At 43.0% G+C, this 17,847-nt stretch overlaps 1 protein-coding gene across 1 annotated transcript in view; it reads left to right on the forward strand.

The window, feature by feature from the left end:
• Window positions 1-17,847, forward strand: part of LOC306757746 (copine-9-like) — a gene marked incomplete at both ends in the record, with an annotated part of 209,250 nt that overhangs the window by 56,962 nt on the left and 134,441 nt on the right. The window contains one exon of the mRNA XM_079242872.1: window positions 14,257-14,360. Coding sequence (XP_079098998.1) covers window positions 14,257-14,360 — 104 coding nt within the window. The remainder of the gene's footprint in view (window positions 1-14,256; window positions 14,361-17,847) is intronic.

The following is a 17,847-nucleotide window of genomic DNA, read 5'->3' on the forward strand; positions in this document are numbered from 1 at the left end:
TTACCCTGAACTAAAATATTGCGTTACAGTACCTGAAATTGAAAAACCAAAAATTGAAAGCACAGTCCCAGTCGTGGTTCCATCAGCACCTGACTACATGAAAGAACTGAAACATATAGCAAGACGGAGTGGTCAAAAGTTTGAAACTGTTTTACAAGGTTTGCTTTTTCAAATAAATGAACACTTGGAAACTATGGAAGGGGAGACACCTAGTGGTCAAAATGAACCAGGGGCCACTTCAATGCCCACTGTGAGCTCAGCAGCATCCTCCTTGCCTGGCCAGCAGGAGGGGCTAGCTAGAGCAACAGCTCAACAACAGACACACACTGCATCAGGCAGTTCCCGATCTGACCACCAGGGACCACTGTTCCCATCTCAACGACTCTCTCTCACCCATTCTGAATTAAATCCACCTGAAATTCAAAAGGTTGTTGTGGAACACATTGTAAGAACAGAAGAACTTACCACACACTCGATACCCACCTTGAGACTCCGTCCATTCTCTGGAAAAACACCTAAACCTGAAAAAGAAAGCGACTACGACACATGGAGAGCACACATTGAACTGTTATTGGCAGATGTAAACTTACCTCCAATTCAAATCACAAGGAAAATACTGGAAAGCTTGTTGTCCCCTGCTGCAGATGTGGTGAAGGGCCTGCCATTGGACACCTCACCTACAATCTATTTACGAGTACTGGGCTCCGCCTACTCCACCGTACAGGATGGGGAAGAACTATTCGCACAGTTTCTCAACACTCTCCAGGATCCTGGCGAAAAACCTTCCAGTTACCTTCAACGACTACTAATGTCATTAAACACTGTTGTACAGAGAGGCGGAGTTACAGCAGCAGACATTGACAAGCACTTACTGAGACAGTTCTGCAGAGGGTGCTGGGACAATGGCATAATTATGAAACTTCAACTTGAACAAAACAGACAGAATCCCCCACCATTCGCCGAGCTGCTTCTTCTCGTGCGGACAGAGGAAGACCGACAGTTGGCAAAGGAGAGCTTAATGAAAAAGCATATGGGCTCCTTCAAGCAGCGAGCAGTACTCCACTCTCAAACCTGCTCCTCCTGCGGCCACACTGACAGCAACACTTCTTCCATCGAACTAAAAGAACAAGTAAAGAAGTTGCAGCAGCAAATGTCGGCACTTCTAGCCAAAACCACAAGCACCCCTGTGAAGACAAACCCCCGCAATAAAACCTCCATACCTCAGTCTCAATATGGCAACTCACAGAGCACCAGACCTCGAGCCGGTTTCTGCTTCAAATGTGGAGAGGATGGGCACATCGCTACCTCCTGCACCCAGCCAGCGAATACAGCACTGGTAAAGCAGAAAAAGACTCGCCTGCAAGAAAGACAAGCACAGTGGGATGTGAACAATAATCACCAGTCAAACTGAATTCAGCCTCTACTGAGGGACAAGCAGAGGCTGCCAAAAATCAATGTCCCAATCAAAAAGATCATAAGCACTTCAACTCACTGCCAAAAGGACTGATTGGAACAAAATGCACTGCTCAGATAATCATCAATGGAACACCAATCAACTGTTTACTGGACACAGGCTCACAAGTAACCACTATACCAGAGTCATTTTTCAGAGCTTATCTGTCGGATCATGCACTTCACCCTCTGGGTGACATCCTCGAAGTCGAAGGGGCAAACGGGCAAGCCGTGCCTTACCTGGGCTATGTCCATTTTGATGTCACCTTTCCACCTGACTTCCTGGGCGTGCCGATAGATGTAGCCACATTGGCTCTGGTGGTGCCAGACCTCAAGATCCACCCGCCATTCATCCTGGTGGGCACAAACACCTTGGATTCTGTGTACGCCCTGTCCAGTGAGCAGAAGCCTGATTTCCATCCTGTTCCCTATGGCTATCGTGCTGTCCAAAAAGTACTGGAGCACAGGTGCATCATGAGCAGTGAGGAACACCATGGATTTGTCCGATTGAACAGCCTCACTCCACAACTCATTCCTGCTGGAGAAACCATTCTTCTTGAAGACATTGCAGTTGCACATTCCCTACAAAGTGAAAAAGCAGTGATCATTGAACAGCCCACATCCTTCCACTTACCTGGCGGACTTATGGTGCAGTCTTGCCTCGTCGATTTCACTTGTCAGCATCCAAATCTCCTTCCAGTACCCGTAAAGAATGAATCAGATCACGACCTGTACTTACCTCCTCGAGCTATGTTGGCTGAAATCAGTGCCTTCCAGTCTGTCTCCTGTGCTGCACAGGCCTCTCCAAAGTCCATGCCATCTGTCTCATCTGAACCGTTGTTCAACTACAACTTTGAAAACTCACCCATCACACCTGAATGGAAAGACAGGATCATTGCAAGGCTAAATAGCATCCCAGAAGTCTTTGCAAAGCACGAGTTGGACTTTGGCAGAACAGACAAGGTAAAGCACCAAATTAAGCTCCTGGACCCAACACCGTTCAAACAGAGACCGCGACCTATCCATCCCCAAGATGTGGATGCCGTACGACAACATCTCCAGGAACTGCTCGAATCCGGTGTGATTCGAGAATCCGAGTCTCCTTTCGCCTCACCTATCGTGGTCGTCAGGAAAATGAACGGCAGCGTCAGGCTCTGTATTGACTACAGGAAGCTTAATTTACAGACAATCAAGGATGCATACGCTTTACCCAAACTCGAGGACACCTTCACAGCACTTACCGGATCTCAGTGGTCTTCTGTATTGGATTTAAAATCAGGATACTACCAAATCGAAATGGATGAGAAGGACAAAGCGAAAACTGCCTTTGTGTGCCCCCTCGGCTTTTGGGAGTTTAATCGCCTACCCCAAGGAGTCACCAATGCGCCTTCAACGTTTCAACGCTTGATGGAGAAATGTGTCGGAGAGATGAACCTGAAAGAAGTGCTTGTATTTATAGACGACCTCATTGTCTTCACACCAACTTTGGAGGAACATGAGGAGAGATTGATGAGAGTCCTGAATCGTCTAAAAGACTTTGGATTGAAACTCTCGGTGGAGAAATGCCCTTTCTTTCAAACCTCCGTACGTTACCTGGGACATGTAGTCTCGAAGAACGGCGTTGAAACAGATCCTGCCAAAATTGAAGCCCTGAGATCCTGGCCTCCTCCCAAGACACTCAAAGAACTCCGGTCATTCCTCGGTACCTGCTACACACCGACGCCAGTTCCACCGGGCTAGGTGCTGTACTGTACCAGGAACAGGAAGGCCATCAGAGAGTCATCGCCTATGCCAGCCGGGGCCTGTCCCGAAGCGAGTCCAGGTATCCAGCACACAAACTGGAATTTTTAGCCTTGAAGTGGGCTGTAACAGAGAAGTTCAACGACTATCTCTACGGGACGAGTTTCACCGTCGTCACCGACAGTAATCCCCTTACCTACCTGCTCACTTCTGCTAAACTCGACGCGACAAGCTATCGCTGATTGTCTGCTCTCTCCGCCTACAACTTTAAGATCACATACCGGGCTGGCAGGCAAAACGCGGATGCTGATGGTCTCTCTCGCAGACCCCATGGCGAACTTTCATCTGACTTGATGTCACAAAAAGAAAAAGAACGAATCCTCAGATTTACAGAGCAACACCTCGAAAGCCCCAATGTCATTACAATCGACCAACATACTGTGCAAGCTCTCAACGACCGACAACTTGTATGTAGTGCTCCTGACTCACCTGACTACGCACTTGTTCACTCCTTGTCCATGTCCGCTGACAGCATTCCGGATAGCTTTGCTGCTGACGAGCAGTTCGCTACCATTGTCCATCAGCTGAGCCCACTGGATATTGCCGACAAGCAAAGAGCCGACCCTGTTCTCAGACACATCATAGCCCAGTTGGAGACTGGTGAATCACCTCCGCCCTGTTTGAGAAAACAGTTGGCTGAGTTGCCACTCCTGCTACGAGATCTGAATCGTTTGGAGCTCCGTAACAACATTCTCGTACGGAGGCGGCAGCTCGGCCCCCAGCTCCAATATCAACTGGTGCTTCCTCAAGAGTGTCGAGCTGAAGTGCTGTCGAGCTTACACGATCGGATGGGTCACATGGGCAGTGAGCGCACCTTGGACCTTGTAAGGACCAGATTCTTTTGGCCTAGGATGGCCAACGATGTACTGACCAAGGTGAGGACCTGCGAGAGGTGTGTCAAGCGCAAAGCACTACCCGAACGAGCTGCACCCTTGGTGAATATCCATACTTCACATCCGCTTGAACTAGTCTGTATGGACTTCTTGACATTGGAGCCAGACAAAAGCAAAATAAAAGACATCCTGGTCATAACAGACCACTTCACAAAATACGCTGTTGCCATACCTACCCCGAACCAAAAAGCAAAAACTGTTGCAAAATGTCTCTGGGAAAATTTCTTTGTGCATTATGGTATACCACAGAAACTCCACAGTGATCAGGGACCGGATTACGAATCACGGACAATAAAAGAATTGTGTGCGCTGGCAGGAATTAAAAAAAATCAGAACCACTCCATACCACCCACGGGGCAACCCAGTTGAAAGATTCAACAGAACTCTATTGGACATGCTCGGTACACTGGCAGAACAAGAAAAATCTCACTGGAAAGACTTTGTCAAACCACTTGTACATGCGTATAATTGCACGCGAAACGACACCACCGGATTCTCACCTTATGAGCTCATGTTTGGTCGGCACCCACGACTCCCAGTCGATCTTGTTTTCGGCCTCCCATTGTCTCAGCCCAGCCATAACCACTCAGAGTATGTGCACAAGCTGAGGTCGCACTTGGAGAGGAGCTATCAGCTTGCATCCGAAAACGCTGAAAAATCAATGCAGAAGAACAAGACACGTTTCAACAAAAATGTGACAGCATCGGTTTTGGAGGTGGGAGATCGTGTTCTCGTCCGAAATGTCCGGTTGAGAGGGAAACACAAAATCGCCGACAAATGGGAACCCAACATCTATGTGGTGATCAAGAAAGCTGCAAACTTGTACACTGTCAGACCCGAGCATGCTGATAAACCAATAAGAACTCTCCACCGTGATCTGCTGCTGCCCTGTGGATACTTACCTGCCACTTCTCAAATCCAGCCTGAACCTGCCAAAAGACCAGTCACCCAAGCCGTACCTGAAACCGATCCAGAAAATGATTTATCCGATGACAAAGTCCTACCAATAACCTGGTACGAACCACTTACCTCTGAACCAGTTCGATTTACCACCTCTGTTGACATTGCAACCCCACAGCTGGAAGCTGCTTCTACCATTCCAGAGCCACAACCAGCACTACCTCCTATGTTACTTACCACTACACCAGAAATGGAGTCCACTGTTCTTTCCGCCGACCCTACAACAGAGGAACCAGAACCAGAACCTGAACCAGAGACAGAACCTGAACTTGCAGAGCCCTCAGAATCCTCAGAATCTGAGGCTGTAACATCTGAACCTGAAACTGACTTACCTGCTGAACCTACCCTGAACACGATTCCTCTATCGAACAGTCTCCGAGCACCAACTTACCTGCAACTGAAACCAACTTACCTCCGGATCCGGATCCCAACGCCTCTACCTCCAATGGTGAACAGCCTCTAAGAAGCTCAACTCGAGCCAGACGAGCACCTCAAAGACTTCAATACCGCACACTGGGTCGTCCACTGCTGAACAGTATGCAGTCAATCTTTGACGGACTAGGCAAAGTTCTTTCACTTGCCATCCTGGGCGATGGGAGACCTCCTCGCACCTCTGGCCAGTCAAATGGTTGCCAGTCCAGCCCATGTACAGGGACGTACATGAGGTCAGGGGGGGACCCTGTAACCCATGTCTCCAAATAGTCTGGGAGTTTTTCCACTGCTCCCCGCCGCAATCACATGCCCTGCCACAAGTGGCGCTATCATAAAAATGGCTGCGGCCTCACTAACATCCTGTCACCATTGCCCTGCTCCACGGCTGGACTCGTGTGCTGGATGACTCCACAAACTCTGTGCAGCCGAAATCTGCAACCTTCAGTTGTGAAGTCCCTCATGAACTGTCTCCATCTGGTAAACGGTACTCCCATGTAGACTCTTATTTCGTCCCGTTATGATTTCATTTTCTTTTCTTATGGTATGGGTGGTCCTTTATTTAAATGGAAAATGACAAGTTGAAAGAGCCACACAGATCAACTATGAAAAGGAAGAACTGATTAAAAAAAAAGAAGAGAAAAAGGGAGAGAGAAACAAAACGTTAAAAACAAACCAGGCAAATGCAATGAATCCTCAGCAGCAAAACGAAACATCTTCCGCACCTGTAAATAAAAATAATTATTCTAAAGCTTTTTATGGAAACACAACAGATATCATCAGGAGCACCTGTGGAAGAAAAACAACACATATTGTAAAACACAAACACAACAACTCTGTGTGTGTCTGCATGTGTGTGACTCCTTTTTCTAATACATACCTGAACTGAATTTTGTCAAAAGCATCTCCTCTGGCTTTATTATTTCCTCCTGACTACCAGGAAAACAAACGTGTAACTACAAATGTCCACTACGGAGGACATTGCTTAAACTTTTAAATACTGTGGTAAAATATAGTTATATTTATCTAAGAAACGATTTAATGTGTTTATAAGATATTCAATGAAAATATAACTACAAAATTTCAAGTAAAAATCAGCACAAAGAAAAGTTTTATGCACTTTTGTTCGTCCCATAAAACATGCTTGTTGCAATGGAGGCCATTTTTCTTGACGAGAGAAATGAGGTACCATGTAAAAGCACTAAATGTCCTCTTTAAAGACCAAAAGGTGTTAGTTCAGTAGCATTCAGGGAGATGAAAACATTTAGGTTTACAAAGGTCCTCCACAGAGGACAAATTGAACTACTGGTAGTCAGGAGGTGATGTCATGTTTCTGGCTTCTGACTCTTCCAGAAACATCCCAGGGTTTTTATTATCCCATTTTCTCTCTTTATTTTCTCCCTTTTTGTTAAACACACAACAGCCTCTCATATTACTAATTTTTTCAACCATGTCTAATTTTCCTCTTCTTATACATATCTTCTTCAGGACGCCTCCAGGTGCAGCTAGATGTTTTCTAGCCACGTTTATCTGCCAATAAATTCTGTCTGTAATGTGATCTTTCAGTTTTTATAGAGCTGTGTTATAGAGTGTTGGATTTCTTCTCTCTTTTTTTTTAAAAAAACCAAGCCACCACTGAACTTCTGGGGGAGACCTGACCAGTGGAAGTGATGTGACAGACAGGAAGATGCAGTGGTCAGATCTGAATGAAATCCTCTCCAGTTTTCGGCTTCGTGTGGCTTCGGCATTGTGATAAAGTCCTAAATTAGTAACAATTACATACCAGCAAATTCCACCTTATTGCACCTTTTACAACTGATTCCAGTTTCTGCAATCTTGGTTTGCCATTCTTCATCGTACCGATGGCGTCATGCAAGCCCATCTTAATATCAAACCAACTGTTACGGAAAACAAAACAATATCACGACCGCCGCCAAACAACATTTAACAGAGTTTATTAAAGAAAACCATGGTAACCAAAGGAGAAGGAAGCCCCAGCCTAAATAAGCAAAAGAAGGGAGCAGTCTCAAACCCAGATACGGCAATGGGCCGTAGGATCTGGGCTGCTCCCCGAACAAAAAGAAGATCAAACCAAAGAACCAAAACCGAAAACTGGACTACCAGAGACTCCCAACTCAAAACAACCAAAAGGAACCGGTGGAGAGGTTGGCAGTGACCTCTCCCTTAGCACCGCGCACTCCTACCTTATGTCCATCCCAGCATGCCAGTCCAGCCAATCACTGCAGAGGAAAATAAGAGACATAACAGACTTGGACTTGGACTAGACTTTATTGATCCCTTTGGGCTAACTCCCTCAGGGAAATTAAAATTTCCAGCAGCAAAAACTAGAGCCAACACCAGCAGTCTTTTGGGCGAAAGGCTATGCACATAAAATGAAATGACATGAAAATGAAATGAAAAATACTTTATTAATCCCCAAAGGGAAATTCAATAAAAATAGATAATAAACAAACATAACTTATAAATAAATAAAGAGTAAAAAAACAGAAAAAGATAATGATAATGACACACAGCTGATAATGGTAAGTTAAAACAGCTGACAACACCGACACATGATGTAGCGTACAACCACGGATCTGACTTTCCCTTCTGGCCTTTTTTTCCTCTTAAATCACGATGACGGCTTTGATGAAGGCGGGAAACTCACAATAAGCAGATTCAGAGAGATAATTAAAGTCCTTCATCTGGACCTAAAAAATGTCTGGTAAAAAGACATTTTTACATAAATGTCTCGGTGCAACCAAGAAAAGAAGTTTGATCCACAAGTTCATCTGGAACAATCTTAAATTTCATTTTTACTCAGCATCAGGGAGCCAATCAGAGACGCTGTCACATCAAACATTCCTCTCTTCTCGCCGTGGATTATCCAAGGCCTTTGGCCATCGATTAGATGGTTTTCCCAGTGATGTTTATTTTCACAAATCCAAACTGACTAAAGAGCAGATGAGTCTTTCTCCAGGCTCCAGTTGCCAGGTTCACACAGTTAGAGATCATCCATATGCTTTTCGGTTCTGCTTGTCTGCCCACCTTGTCTTCCTCCTCCGGTGCTGTGACTGTCTGTTGGCAGGCAGCCGGAAGCAGGCAGGCTCCCTGTGACATGTATTTTGTCATGGGTTTTTGTTGCGTGGGCTGTCAAAACACACTGGCAGATTCGGCTCGAGGCACTTTTTGATGCAATTAACAGTTATCAAATTTCCACACTAATTAGAAGAAAGAAATAATTACAACTCTGCCAGAAAATAACTGTGGAAATCATCTGAAGGCAAAGGGAGAAGTTAAAAAAGAGCTTGTTAAAAGATCAGCCTGTTCAGATGTTATGTTGCAGAACGTGCAGTAGAACGTCACTGTGTTCTAAAAAGTGCTATTCAGCCTCAACATTCAGTAAAATCTGTTCTCCAACGGATCACACCTGGAAAAAAAAACTGCATAATAACCTATAAATAATAAAAAATCCATTTGTGCAGATAAGTGCATCATTAATATGCTCACATTTAATGAACTTTCCTTTTAAAATCACCGTGAATGACCTGTTTTTCATTATTTTCTGCAATGTTTTTATTTAGCTTGTTTAAAATTTATCAATATTTTTGACAAAGGGTTTCCATTCCCCATACTGGGAGAGCAGGGTTCGAATCTAACAGGTCAAATGGGAAATGTGCAACACAGGGCAGTCTTTCAGTTGGGTAGAGTCGAGCAGCTCGTCTATCTGCAGGGCAGACGAGCTGTCAAGACTCTGGTAGAGGACCTGAACTGGAGATAACCAGCTGGGTTTTCACAGACCACCTGTTGAAGACCTCTGCTCTCCACAACACCACCAGGAAACAACAGTGTGTTGTGTTGGTGGCTTTATTTTTTCTGTTTTTTAGCCAAGAAAAAATGAATAATGTTTAATTGAATGAATGAATGAATTATTTATTACAATATTTAAATGCAAAGCAAATAAAAACAAAACAAGAAATTACATTACATTTACATTTAAAGATGAAACTAAATCATGTTTTGCTTGAATATCTCCTAAAACCATATTAGTCTTTCCTGTAGCTCTATTCTGAAGCTCAAAGCCGTTTAGCCTGGAAGAGAAGTAATCTTTACACTCTTAAGATTTTCTAAGAAGAAAAATGAAAAATCAGAAGGTGTCCTGAGGTCAGAGACTGGTAGAACAGAAAAAGGATCTCCTGCAGACTGCAGAAAAGCTCCCCGGCAGCCGCTTTCTTTCAACTTCAACCAAAAAGGAAAAGATGTCTTCAATTCCTGTTTCATTCATTCTGTAAATATTGAGCTGAAATTAGGATCATTATATTAACAACAGAAGATATTTCTGCCTAATTTCAAACAGGTGTCACTGAGATCATTCTGCTTTTCTCTAAAGCTTAAAATCTTTGCATCAAATGAAATCCAGTTGTGAGGAACGCTGACAAACTTTACTTCATCTCTGTATACTGGTTTGTCTGGTTGGTTCTGTGGCATAGAAAAACAGCTAAATCCATTAACGCTTCTTAAAAATAAAAATAAAATGGTGATTAAAAAAACCTTCAGGCTTCCTTAATGAAGCAAAAAGATCTCCAAGGTTGTGAAATGTACAAGATTTTCTACCGATGGACTTTTTTAGGACATTGCAGAAACATGTATTTGCAAGTCAAACTTTACTTTTTCAAGCTGAAAACTTTCCACAAAACATTATTAATTCACATTGTTCATAAACTTCTGGTAATTATGTTTTCAGATATTAAAAGTAAATGTTGTTTTCTTCATGTGTGCTTTGATGTGGGTTCAGCCCGCCGTGTGGCGCGGAGGCTTTTCATTAAAAAAGAGAAGTTTTAAACGTCAGAAAGGAGCTCGCTGTGAGAGGAGAAGTATCATCATGGTGCTCAGGGATTTGGCTCAGACCCGGAACATAATAACGGTGTTGCTGCAACGTCGCTGACACCGGCTCCTCCATCGTTTCTGGATTCATTAGCTCATTTCTAACAGAACATGACTGCCAGCCTAACCTGTTCCCCCGGGAGGCACGCCGCCATGCTAACCTACTTTTCTTTCCCCACTTCTGGTGAATAAGACGGTCCTATCCCCACTGGTTCTGGCATTTTCTGACCATGTTGCATGTGTCGTGTGTATTTCTAAATCCCTGATCCGTTGGGACAAGCTCAGTTTCCTCCTGTTTCATCTGCCCTCCTTTACTCCTGCACACCTTTCATTACCGACTCCAGTAGAGAGACAAGCTTCTCTGACTGTCTTCATGCTGCCATGTTGTTTTTCCTACTCTCGCTACGAGGCCATTATAAACCTACACACACCCACACACACTCCCTCAGAAAGGCTTTGTTACTGACTGCGTGGTGTCGGAAACCCTCCAGCCTCGCTCGCTCCTCGTCAGCCGCAGCAAGAAAGACACTTCTGAAAAGATTTCTCTGCTTCTGTATTGCGTCATGTGTGACTGAACGTGACGCAACCAGCAGCGTGTGTGAACAACAGCGACACATCCAAAGGCGTTTTTATGTTTTCGGCGATGACTTTTTACCAGCTCGGTGGTGGCTGCTTTCAGTCAGAGCTGTGAAATAACCTGCTTCCCTGCAGCCTCGCTAGATCTCAGGAAAACTGACCGAAGAGCCGCGATCTTTAAATAAATAACCTGAAACTAAAAAGATGATAAAATACAAAGATTGATCAAACATTTCCTCCTGGGTGCCATCGCTCACACCATCGCTGGTTTCTCAGGAACAGTAGTGTGGAACTCTGTGGGGTAAATTGTGATGTATAGTTGATCCTTTTGGTGGTCAGTGGTTTCCAAACTTTCTCTGCAGAGCCCCCTTTTCATCGACAACTACAACGTTGAGCCCCCCCCCCTCCCGTCACACAAACCAAAGAAACATACTAAAAAATGTCTCTTTAGTTTTACTGGCTGTATTGTAGGTAACTATGATTAAAACAGTGTATTATTATCCATTCTTCTGCTTTGCTGTGAAGCATTTTAAACCAGGAATCTCTGCAAACTACTTCAGGTGAGTGGAGTTTTCCATGAGACGATGCTGCTTTAGTAAAACAACTTTGCTATATATGATAGTTGGATTGTTTTTTTTCTAAAGTAACCTGCAGGCAGGCTTACCAAGTCCCCAAGTTGTGTCGTAAATTGCTTCATACTTCCTTATATTAGATGATAATATTGTGGTACATGCAAAAAACTGTGGTCTCATTGGTTAGTACCATTACTGGTCAAGCAGGGACAGATAACCTCCATCGTAGTTTGTTCTCTATTTTTATTACTTGAAGTCTCTTTTGTACATTTATCATAATGTCCTATGAGTATTTTTACAAATTCATCCAGTTTAAAAACTTCCAAGTTTTATTTAGCCCTGCCACGCCCCCCTGTGATAACTCTGCCCCCCACCCCCAGTTTGGGAACCACTGCTTTAGGTGATCTACAGACGTTTTCAGGGATTTATGTGCCATCCACAAGATTTAAAGTCCACCCACAAAACCTAGTAATTATTCAGACTGCAGAGCTGCAATTCCCAGGTCAACATAAAAGTCTCTTGGCAACGTTGTGATAATGATATGTTTTAGTGATGAAAATGTCATAAATAAATGTGTTATTAATGATCACTCATTGTGGCTTTATCAGCTACAGTGCTGATAAATCACTGTGAAATGTGTGAAAATGTGATTTCTGACTATTTTGCCACACATTTGTCACATTTTCACATCATCACACAATTTTTATTATTAGACAAACATAACCTGAGTGTGAAGAAGCCACTTCCTGTCAAACTTTCCACCAATCAGAAAGCTTAAACGGAAATGTCCAACCAGGAGCAGTCAAAGATCAACGTAGGCAGAAAGTTCTGCGTGTGTTTGAAAAGAAGAAAAATAATGGTCCATTACAGCTGGAATAAAGCCAAGATGTTTAGTGTCAACACAAACCAGCTGAGTTGGTTTAGTGAAGATAGTAGGAAAATAGCATAAAATACTGGAGCAAAAACAGCTGGAGAAAAGAAGTGTAAATATGTAAATAATTTCTATTGACTGTTTGTTTTGAAGATAATTTTTTCCCCTCAATGATTTGTAGAAAAGAAAAGGCTTGGTCACTGTTGATCTACGAGTTATTTCTACAGTGTGCTGTTTTGTTGGTCTTTATGCTGCTAAATACCTTTATTTTCATCCTCTTAGTCTGACACCTGACGTTGTCCTAAAAATATAAAATCTGAATGTTTACTGGGATTAAAAAGAGTGAACTTCTATATGTATTTTTGTATATATATCTACACACTGCTCAAACAATAAAGGGAACACTTAAACAACACAAAGTTACTCCAAGTCAACCACACTTCTGTGAAATGGAACTGTCCAATTAGGAAGCAAAACTGATTGACAATCAGTTCCACATGCTGTTGTGCAAATGGAATAGACAACAGGTGGAAATTATAGGCAATTGGCAAGGAGTGGTTCTGCAGGTGGTGACCACAGACCACTTCTCAGTTCTGATGCTTTCTGGCTGAAGTTTTGGTCACTTTTGAAAGCTGGCGGTGCTTTCACTCTAGTGGTAGCATGAGACGGAGTCTACAACCCACACAAGTGGCTCGGGTAGTGCAGCTCATCCAGGATGGTGCATCAATGCCAGCTGTGGCAAGGTTTGCTGTGTCTGTCAGCGTAGTGTCCAGAGCATGGAGGTGCTACCAGGAGACAGGCCAGTACATCAGGAGACGTGGAGGAGGCCGTGGGAGGGCAACAACCCAGCAGCAGGACCGCTACCTCCTTCTTTGTGCAAGGAGGAACAGGAGGAGCACTGCCAGAGCGCTGCAAAATGAGCTCCAGCAGGCCACAAATGTGCAACCTGCAGCTATTGAGCTGGTTCTGATAAAGTGAATTATGAGTGTATATGTATTTGAAAACATCTGCACTGTTTTATGTTAGTCCTCCAGTGCTCATCTCTTTTAATGTGGTCACTTCTGGATCAAACCATGATATGGCAACCCTGTCCTTTCTGTCAATGTGCGCCTCCTCCTCAATGGTGTAGAAACTAGATGGGCATTCCACTGTACTAATCCTTGAGGCACATCAGGGCTCCCTAACTGTGAAGCCAAATAAAATCAGGCTTGTAAATATGGAAGAACTGGCTGCTGTTAGCAGAGCGGTGGGGGATGGAGGCCTTTAATTGCCATCCATGACAGCAACATGACACTTGGTTGCCTCCGAACTACCAGGCTGACGTATTAAAGATTCAATGTCTTGGCTGTATGTGTCAAAATTGTAAATTATGTATGAACTTCTTGCATTATGTCTCTGTATCAGCTGCACAGTGACAGCTTCTCTGGACGAAAACTGTTTCTTTTGTTTGATTTCACTCCAGAAATGAGAATGAATTTTAACACTGATGCTCTGTATGTTTTATGTTTAACATTATAAAGTGATAAGTTTCATAATAACTAAGATTTTTAATGTTGTATTAGGTGACACAATCCAATTTTCAATTTTTTTCCTTTGAGTGGCAAAAAACGTACTTCTGTATTAATCTGATATAAATCTATAAATCTGATGTGACCTGGTCAGTCTTTGTCTCCAACAGATCATCAATTGGACTCGTTGTGTTTGGTCTGGTTTGATTGGTCTAACATGTTTTACATCAAACCACAGAAAAGATGAAAACATATCGCTCGCTTCTTCAGACAGTTATTGACGTTTCTATGTCTTTCTTCTGTTCCCGCAGTTTGGTCGGACGGAGGTGATTGATAACACACTGAACCCCGACTTTGTGAGGAAGTTTGTCCTTGATTTCTTCTTTGAAGAGAAGCAGAACCTTCGCTTTGATGTGTAAGTTGGAAGATCTCCGTCTTTTTCCCCCTGCAGTCCTGCTTTCCTCTGTTGGATCAGGGAATCACTTCAATCAAACTTTCTCCAACTTTGCTTTTCATCCACATGGTGATCAATTCTCCAGTCAGCTGTTCAGCTGTTCATCGTGTTACATGAGACGCTTTTAATCAACATTATCGTGGTTGTTACAACTTTCCATCCTTTCCCACATTGTGTTGTGTTTTTTATGTCTAAAAATAATGTGATCAACTATAATTAATGGTGTTGTTTGTGGTTAGTGGCTCCATTGTGGAAATTAAGTAACAGATATTTAACTGTTAGTTAGACGAGGTCAATGGAAATGGGGCACCATAACACACCAGTTCAGTAAGGGATCTGGGAGCAGATAGAAGAAATAAATGCAGGGCTTCTGCTGCTTTCTCCACTAAGATGTCCGTCCCATCGCTGTAGGATGGAAACTCTGCCAGCTAGAATCTTAAATCGTGTCTCGAGTTTGTTGCTTTGTGGTGAAGTTTGATTACAGCTCTAAAAAAAACTGCTAATGCGCCTCCTGTGACTCTGCCTTTGTTTGAAATGAATCATGAAGGTCCCGCTAGTTTCCATAGAGATGAAGAAGGTTTCCAGGTGAAGTATTCACTCTTATAGCATATACTGTCTTGGGCTTCACTTCCTTCTGGGTGGTGATGGTGTTTCTGAAGTGAATTTGGGGGCAATCCCTCCATTCTCCTGACTGACCATTGACCAGGTGTCCATCATCAACATCCTCAGATATTTACCTGTGTAACACTTCTATTAACCCTCTACTGGGCAAATGGCTATATTTGTACACTTCATTGGACACACAAAAAGCTTCTGCATGCTAGTACATGCAGGTTTTCAGAGTGAGAGTTTCAGTTTCAAACCAAAGCAGAGAACTCTGCCAAAAATCAGACGATAGCAACCTTGTAGCGGCGTGGACGAAACTCTGAAAATGTGAAGGTAAAACTCTGAAAAAACAAAAACCTCACATACAAAATTATGTTTGCAGAAGATTTTAACATGTACAAACTTAAGTTTCAAGGTTTCATCAGTTTTTTTTTTTGCAAACTAATGTGGTGAGATAACAATAGCTAACAGAAAATGTTGACTTGAAAATAACAAGGCTGCAACAAGAGGTTGGACGTCAGAAAATGTGAGGCTGAAACTCTGGAATATGAATGTTACCCTTATGAAAAGTACAAATTCTAGTACAAAATTATGCTCAAAGAGATTCAAACTTTCAAAATATTTTCCATTGTTTCAAAACTTATTTTCAGACTTGCAAAACTTTATTTTGCCCTGCGGTGGCGAGCTGTCCAGGGTATACCTGCCTCTTGTCTGATGATTGCTGCGATAAGCGCCAGCTTCCCCTCGAGATGGACAAAAGTGGTAAAGAAAATGGATGAATGAGGTTTACAAACACTGGCTTTTCAGGTTTCAGAACGTTGTCCATGTTGATATGGACCAGGGAATTTATGTAGTTGTGTGTGTATTGTGTGTATTGAAATGTGAGCAAGTTGGAAGATAAATCCAAACAAATATCAGGTTTTCTATCTGATGTCATATTTATCTCCCTGTCTGTTTGTCAATGCTGTGACCTAACCAATGAGGAAGATTAGGTGGTTTTTCCCTCCGTTTGTCTTCATCGGTTGAACCGGTGGTCCACTGGTTTGACGATTGTCTTTCTGAAATGAACCTCGCTGGCCAGGCAGAGGTCTGCATTGGGTCTACTGGAAAAGCAGCAGCCATAACATTCCTCCTGGACTTCTGATATGTAAAATTGCAACTGTGGGGCTTTGCTGATGTCCCACATGAGAAGGCAAGAGTGTTTGTGTGCAGGTCCTGTTTGTCCCATTCACACAAGTCTAGTTGCTTATTCTCTCATTGAACTGTCTCCACATTCAGATTTTCCATTATATTTCTCAGTCTCATCGTGACCGTGCCCGTGTTGCGCTCATGTCCAGCACAGCGAGAAGACAGAGTTTACAGGATCAAAGAAGACAGCCTGGAGCTAAATGGAGCTTTTACGCCCCTGAAAAGATTTGATTTGAGTTTACAGATCAGTAAAATCAAATGCCGCTTTTCACTGCTGTTAATCAGCTGATTGCTGGCAGTGACATCATAATCTGCTTTACAGATCTGAGAACAGATTGTGTTCAAGACTATATGTCATTACACATATAATTCATTCAGTGCACTCAGTGGATCAACTAACAGCTGATCTGAAAGTTAGACACTGGATGTGGTGGTTCTTCTGGGTGGCTCAGGCAAACTGCATGCAATTTGTGTAAATTCTAGATAACAAGGTGTGTTCCCTCCCAACATTCATTTTGCTTTAAACTGATTAAAAATGACCATGTAACACCGCATTCCTAATGCAAATGTCAATTCCAAATTAAACACAATTCTGAAGTAAGTGGCTGGTTTGTTCGCATTTTAACTAAACTGATTAATTCCTCTGTCATGTAAACATTCATTCCACTCTAAGTTAATTCTTATCATTCTGTACATGCTCGTTACCTTGTCACATCCCCGATGACACACATATTCTGTGCGCTATTTTGCCTCCCGTCCACAGGTAGTCTATCTTCCTTCTCCTCTTGAAGCAGTATGCTTCAAAAAAAGTATGCTATCAAAATAACGGTGAAACTGGTTGTTATCATGTAGTTTTCCATGTTACGACCGAAAAGGCGACAAGCAGGAAGAGGAGTTTGTTTATTTTGGGTAGATGTAAGTACGTCACGTCCGCCCTCGGTCCAATCAGAACCCTTCCCAATCCACCGACGTAAAGTGGAAATAAGTAAAGACCAAGTGGCCACCTCAGCGGTTAAAAGTGAAGTCTATGCGTATGTGCTAAAAAAATCGCAGTTTCCCCCTCATCCACAAGGGGCTCTAGAACAAAGCAAATCCCCATAGACTCCCATGTTAAAAAGTCCACATTTAGGGCAGAAACATGTTTGCAGCCTGGTACAGAGAAACATTTTAGATTTATTAAGTCAGGTTTACCTTCATGACAACTGTGTGGGGAATGAATTTTTTTTTAATTTTTCCGTTTAGAAGTAATCTAATTAATCTTGGATTAGGCATAATTAGGGGTGTGTTTTTTTGATTGGCAGGTACCCAATATTCCGCTGCAAGGAATGTAGAACAACCGCGGTTTTTAGCTGCTTAACAGCGTGACTTAGCTTTAGCCCGCTCACATTCATTAGCTGGTTAGCTCCCATTAGTTCCAGGTTCGTTCGGTTAGCTTTTAGCTACAGACAAGTTGAAGATCCCTAGATATCAATCATCCATGACACGCTACCATCCCTCCATCTCAGCTCTACCACTTTAGAATCACAGTTGAGAAATAAATGATTCTTACTGCTGCTCAGTGTCTTTCTTGCCATTGTATTGTGTTGGTGGAGATCATTTTAATTCTTCTGCATTGCTGTGTTTCCAAGTGGATTTAAGTGACTGAACGTGGCAA

This window comes from Telmatherina bonti (assembly GCF_933228915.1).
Source record: "Telmatherina bonti genome assembly, chromosome: 6".
Taxonomy (NCBI): Eukaryota; Metazoa; Chordata; class Actinopteri; order Atheriniformes; family Telmatherinidae; genus Telmatherina; species Telmatherina bonti.